At 39.7% G+C, this 6749-nt stretch overlaps 1 protein-coding gene across 1 annotated transcript in view; it reads left to right on the top strand.

The window, feature by feature from the left end:
* Positions 1 to 5904: 5904 nt before the first annotated feature.
* Positions 5905 to 6749, top strand: part of LOC116220865 (putative GPI-anchored protein pfl2) — a 2737-nt gene continuing 1892 nt past the window's right edge. Inside the window, exon 1 of the mRNA XM_042705089.1 lies at positions 5905 to 5912. Coding sequence (XP_042561023.1) covers positions 5905 to 5912 — 8 coding nt within the window. The remainder of the gene's footprint in view (positions 5913 to 6749) is intronic.

The following is a 6749-nucleotide window of genomic DNA, read 5'->3' as shown; positions in this document are numbered from 1 at the left end:
CACACTCACTCTTCACACTCACCAAACACACTCACTCACCACACACATTCACTCATCTACACACTCACCACACACATACACACACACTCATTTACACACTCACCACACACACTCACTCATCTATTCACACACACTCACTCATCTACACACTCACTCATATACACACACACACTCATCTACACACACAGCAGACACACTCACTCATATACACACTCACCACACACACACACACTCATCTACACACTCACTCATCTACACACACACACTCACTCATTTACACACTCACTCATCTACACACTCACCACACATACTTTCACACACAGCAGTAACAGAAATGAAGAAGGGAAGGGCAGAATCCCGTTGGTTTAGTATCAGTCATGTGAAAGACAGAGGTGCACCGCCACAAGTCAAACTTCCTCTTTCCAAAGGAAGCACACACAACTATGAAAATTACCAAGCATTCTCTCGCCCTCTCTCTCTCTCTCTCTCTCTCACACTCTCTCTCACACTCTCTCTCTCTTTCTCTGTACATGTTTCAGCCACTTGTCTCTCACAACCCCAGACTTACACACACACTCTTTCTCTCTCTCTCTAACACACACACACACACACACACACAACCCTGTGCTCATTTGGACATTGCAGAAACTTTCATCAGCAAAGAGATTGTGTTCGTCAAGATGCAGGTGTTGCTTGCGGAGATAAAAGCTTTTCCTGGACTTCTGGTGCTACTGATTGCGTCAACTTATGGTAAGTGTGTGTGTGTGTGTGTGTGTGTGCGCGTGTAAAAATAGGGTAGACTAAGTTCTCTAGATGATTTCCCTGTTGATTTTTATTCACTTAGTCAACTCACCCGTTGACTTATAATGCAAGCGCACTGTTGCCCTCTGCTAAGGTGTGGTCACTGCTACTGTAGGCTACTGCTGTAAAGTGCCACATCCCCCGACTCTATTTGGGGCAGGGCAGAGAGGCCTGAGCGACATGACACGCACATATTCTGACATGTGTACTCACAGATATGTACAGTACAGCGAGTCGCATTATTACTACTTTACACATGTGCCTTCATAGGTAATACGATCCAAGTATCTGACCTAATGTGCCACTGATACGTACAGCCCAAAGTGATAAGAAACTACTTGTTTGGTTTAAATTTACCTAGACGTGCTCACTGCTGCTCCTCGCTACTGCCATAGCACACAACGGTATCACATTAACATGGACAAACCTAGGTTAAAAAAAAACGAGCTCAAATTGTTAAAAATAACTAAATAAATAATTCTCCTCGTTTGTTTGTCAACAGTCGGTCCTAAGCTGGTTTAGTATGCTAAAGGTTTATTGTGTACAGATAAACATTTGGTCCTAAGCTGGTTTAGTATTTTAGCTAAATGTTTATTGTGTAAATAAACAAGCTGTGGAGTTTGGATTTTGGGTGGATTTTTAACTCTCATGTTGGGTTTGCAACATGGTTACACTTGTTGTGGTTTGGGTCAGAATCGACTGGCTTGACAGTTTTATCCAATCATTTTCACACTCGTCTCATACCGTGTCCACTTCTTCAAAACTCTTCACACAGTGGGCACAGTGTGCATATCTGTGAGTCCAGAATATGTGAGTGTCATGTAGCTCAGGCCTCTCTGTCCTGCCCCAAATAGAGTGGGGGGATGTGGGTGTTGTCTGGGTTTCTTTAGCTAATTGTACATTGAGTGATATTGATTTTACATGATAAAGTAGTTTAATGGTAGAGAGCATATGCTATAGTTATGGCAGCACGAGTCACTTTTGGATCAAGTATGAGGTGTTTTGGTGGTTGTAGTGCATTTTGCACCAACGGTTAACTGATGTGCTGAGGTGTGTGTCTGTAAAGCCCACTGTGTGAAGAGTTTTGAAAAAGTGGACATAGTATTGGGACGAGTGTGTAATGTGATGCTGTTGTGTGTAATGGCTAGGGATGAGAATTGATAAGATTTTAACGATTCCGATTCCATAACGATTCTTGCTTATCGATTCAATTCCTTATCTCATCAATTCTTTTTGGGCAAGGGAAAAAAAGAGTACAAACGGGTTTATTTACATTCATTTTCTTTTATATAATATTCTCTGAATAGATGATGCCCAGCATATACAGTATGTATGTATACATTTACATGTTTTAAATAACCAAAAACAAACCTAAGAATAGGTCAACAAACTCTCTAAGTAGGGTCCGGAGACCCATAGCCTAGGAATCCTTTTCCTTGATGGGGTGCCAGGGGGTCCCAACAAAGAAAAAAAGTATTTGTTTTGACTATAATTCCAACCATAAGTAACAGAATGTATGACTGATTTGGTAATGGGTTTCATACAATTTTTGTAATAAAACATCTAAACTCAAAAATCTGGTCAGATGGTGGAGCCTGGAAAATAATCTTATCAAATAGGGATCCCTCCCTGGTCTAATTTTTAAGGGGTCCTTGATATACCAGAGTTTGAGAACCACTGTGCTAAATAATATTTTTTAAGTGTATTCTCCTTGAACTAACAATAAAACTGACATAAACAAATAGTGAAAGCTGGTTTACACAATGAAACCAATGGCACTAACTAGTGCTGTCAAACGATTCAAATATTTAATCGCGATTAATTGCATTTATGTCATAGTTAACTCAAAATGAATCGCGATTAATCGCACATTTTTATCTATTCTAAATGTCCCTTCATTTATTTATTTTTTCTATCATTTAATTTTAATTTAAATGCCCTTATCAACATGGAAAAGTGGATTGGCTTGCTTTATGCAAATGTTTGATTTTATTGAAAACCAACATTGCCAAACAGGCCGGTACAAAATAAAATTATAAAAACAAGGACTCAGCCTATAGTGCAGTTAAACTATGGCTTAATATTTTATTTTTTTTCAAGTTTGCTGGAAACATTTCAGAAACAATGAACCGTAACAGTTAGGTTACCAATAAAAGGTAAGCCTACTACTTCTTTGCTTTCAGCTAGCTGCCTGTTGACATTTTCAGACAACAGTGAAGCTCGCTTCTTTTGCAATACAACTTTTAAAAGTAAACTTTCCATTCAGAAGATTTTTATCATCCATTTCGCCGTATGGCGCTCACCATTCACTCAAACCGTAACGTTAGCCTACTACACAGTTTGCGAGGCCAAAAGGAACGTCTATCTAAAAATAAATAATAATAATAACAATTAAAAAAAATCTCGCGATAAAAATATTAACGGCGTTAAAATGTGTTTGCGTTAACGCCGTTAATAACGCGTTTAACTGACAGCACTAGCACTAACACAATAGACTGTTAGAGTTTACCTTCGATATTAACAGATGAAGCGCTAACGTTAGCCGCGCTGCTGTTGCTTTGTTGAGATTCATTAACGTTTTCGTCACTCCGTAGCGCTCAAAAACGTGACATTCCTGCAAAGTTATTGCATGCAGTATGGACAAATGTTTCGGCGTAATGGTAGTTTTTCCCCCCTTTGACGAAAGAGACGTTTTGCAAGCATTGCAAGTGGCCCTGTGGTCATCTTTTTGCGTGAAATATAACCACACTTTTGAGCGCCTCTGCCTAGACGCCATGTTAGCTGCAGTCTAAAACAAAACAAAGCTGCGTGCACGTGACATACCTAAACGGCACTTACATGATACCGGAAACAACAAAAATAAATATTTTTTTAAAGTATCTATAGCGGAATCGAAAAAAAATATCTAAAAATTATTATTTTTAATTTTATTTTTAATTTTTTTGAATATCAATAGCGGAATCGAAAACGACTTTGGCTAACGATTCCAAGGAATTGGTCCACTGGGAACCGGTTCTTAACAAGAATCCCTAGTAATGGCAGTAGCGAGGAGCAGCAGTTACTGTAATAATGCTTTATGTACTGTATGATGTTGCACCATTCGATTTTATCCAAAATAAGGGAAATTCACAAAATATTTCAAAATACATAGAACTAGTCCAAATCCATATCTCTGAATTATTAGTATTTTTTTGTATTTAAACTTTTTTCCAATAATTTTTACACTTGTGTTCACACAAAATGTTCACATAGTGGGGTTACCGGACATACACCTCAGCATATCAGTTAACCTTTGGTGCAAAATGCACTACAACCAGCAAAACACTTCATACTTCACCCAAAAGTGTCTCATGCTGCCATAACTATAGCATATGCTCTCTCCTATTAAACTACTTTATCACTCAATGTACAATTAACTAAAAAACACAGGCAACTTGAAGCATTTTAAAATGCATGTTGCTGTATCCTCTATTTTGGCACAGTTTAGTGTTGCATTGCAAAAGAAAAGAAAAACGTATGACACCTCGTACATATTGTAATATAAAATAAAAAACAGTAAATATGAAATTCAGCTATATGCCTCAAGAAAGCTCAATGCTAAGTTTTCTGTGGTATACTATAGTACAAAAAAGTGTGCAGACAATTGTCTGCACAGTAAGTTTTAGACAGTAAGTGAAACAACAATACATGAGACTACTACATTTCACTAGGATCTGTTCATCCCAACACCCAATTAGATGAGACATCTGACAACTTTGCCATTTACCATTTTCACTCATAAAACTCTAGGTATTACAGTCATTCATTGTAAAGGCCTTTTTTTACACAGGTCTGGACTCCACCTGTGATGTTAGTCAGGATGCTGCATGTTATGGGGCCCTGGGAGGACCTGTGTATCTGCAGCTGATGAGGGAAACCAGTGGGCATACACTGAGCTTTAAAAAGGAAAATAAAGTCATTTTTAGACTCAGACAATCCAAGACAGTGTTCCTTGATAAGTTCAACACCCCATCATTCCATCAGAGGTGGCAGTTTGTTCCTGATAACGGGACCCTGGTTATTAACCCTGCAGAGAGGAGAGATGCAGGAACATACAGAGTGGAGATCTATGAGGAGTCAACAGGGAAGTTGGTGGGAGAGCACACAGTACAGCTGATCATTGAAGGTAAATCACTTCATCCTGCCTCTTATGCGTTATTAGATTTAACATCTCCTGCACTGTCATTCTGAACTCAAACAGTGGGACACAGTGAAGTTTAGTGAGGATCTCTGAGGCGTCAAGAAGGACACAGTGCAGTTGATGATTGAAAGGAAATATCTTCATCTGCTCTGAAAGGCGTTAGTAAATTTGATAATCTGCCTCAGCATCTGACTCACTGTAATGGCAGTAAGTAAAGAGAGAGAGCTTGAGCAGTTTTCCCCTGTATACCTAGCTTCATTTGTGAAACACAGCTAGAGATCTAGGAACTCATAAGTATGGGGCCTTTGTTACATGAAATAGTTTTGTCTAATTTTATTTACAAACTGTTCTCTTTACACCTTTCACAATACATGTTCATCTTATTGAAATCCTTTCATGAGCCACACAAATCTGTCTGTGTTTGAAGCAAAAAGTTTGTTCTGCATTCCGTGCCCTAGAAGTGAATTTGAGGGACAAAATGTATTCTGTTCATGACATGAGTGTCTTTCACATTGATTTTCTCTCACTAACCAGAGTGACATCCACATTATTCTGCACAAAATTATCAATAAATGAATTTCAGCCTTGTGCATGAAAGGGTTGTATTACTGTTATCACTCACAAAAAGCACCCAGTGTCAGGCCGGAGTCAGGGATTGATGTAGACATAGTGTTAAAAAAACTTGACTCAAGAATAAATCCAAAGCTCAGAAGATCCCGACAAAAAACAAAATATAGCTCAGGAAAAAAGCAGGGCACATAATTCCAGGGAAATCTAACACAAAACAAGTCAGGGAACAGTCCAAGGATTACAGGCAAGACCAAAAAGTAACTCCAGCATGCTATGTGACTAGTCCCTAGAACACAAAGACTCGGAGATGACCAGGTATAAATACTCAGGATAATAAGTCACTTGATAGTCTGATGAACAGGTAAGTGCAGAAAATGGCGGGAAAACAAACAAAGGCAGGAAGTAGACACTAAAGGTAAGAGGTCAGGTCTGAAGCACTTGGACAACAAAACACATGGTAAACCCAAAACAGCGAGCTAAAGGAGTCCCTAACGGTCCTCTAGAGGCCAAAAAAGATCCCAAGTCGTGACACACAGCAAAGGTGAATAATTTGACATTTAACTTTAAACTAAATGATAGGGCTGAAAAAAAGATGGGTGATGTTGATGAAAGAAGAGACCTTGAAGATAGAGAGTTTGGACTTTGCCTGGACTGTGATGTGAACTCAGGGTTAACTGGTAGACACCCAAAACAAACATGGCTATGTGGATGGTAACATTCTAATCCTCACTAGAGTCCCTCCTCTCTTCCAGCTCCTATGTCTGAGGTGAATCTGTCAATCAGCTGCTCAGCCTATGGGGAGAGGAGGGTGAGTTGCTCCTCCAATGGGGACAGTCCTCAATACAGCTGGTCTGTGGATGGGAGGCCTCTGAGGCCACCTGAAGCATCTCCCAGTGGTTCAACTGAAAGGCCGGAGTCTAGTCCTGATCTTGACACTGATGTCAGTTCATCTACCCTCACACTCCCAGAGGGCATTCAGGGACATCTCACCTGCTCAGCCAGAAACAGCATCAGCAGCGCCAATGAAACCCAACTACTACCTTCCTGCATAAGTAAGGTCCAGACACACGACACAGAGGGTGTGTGTGTGTGTGTTGGCTTATCTTAGTTGCTTTACATTCCAACTCATTCTTTTTTCAAAGATCTCCTGCCTAGTGTATTGAGCAACAGCATACCACTTGACACTTAAGGAGTCCTT

This window comes from Clupea harengus, unplaced genomic scaffold (assembly GCF_900700415.2).
Source record: "Clupea harengus unplaced genomic scaffold, Ch_v2.0.2, whole genome shotgun sequence".
Taxonomy (NCBI): Eukaryota; Metazoa; Chordata; class Actinopteri; order Clupeiformes; family Clupeidae; genus Clupea; species Clupea harengus.
This window is presented reverse-complemented; position numbering and strand designations above follow the sequence as displayed.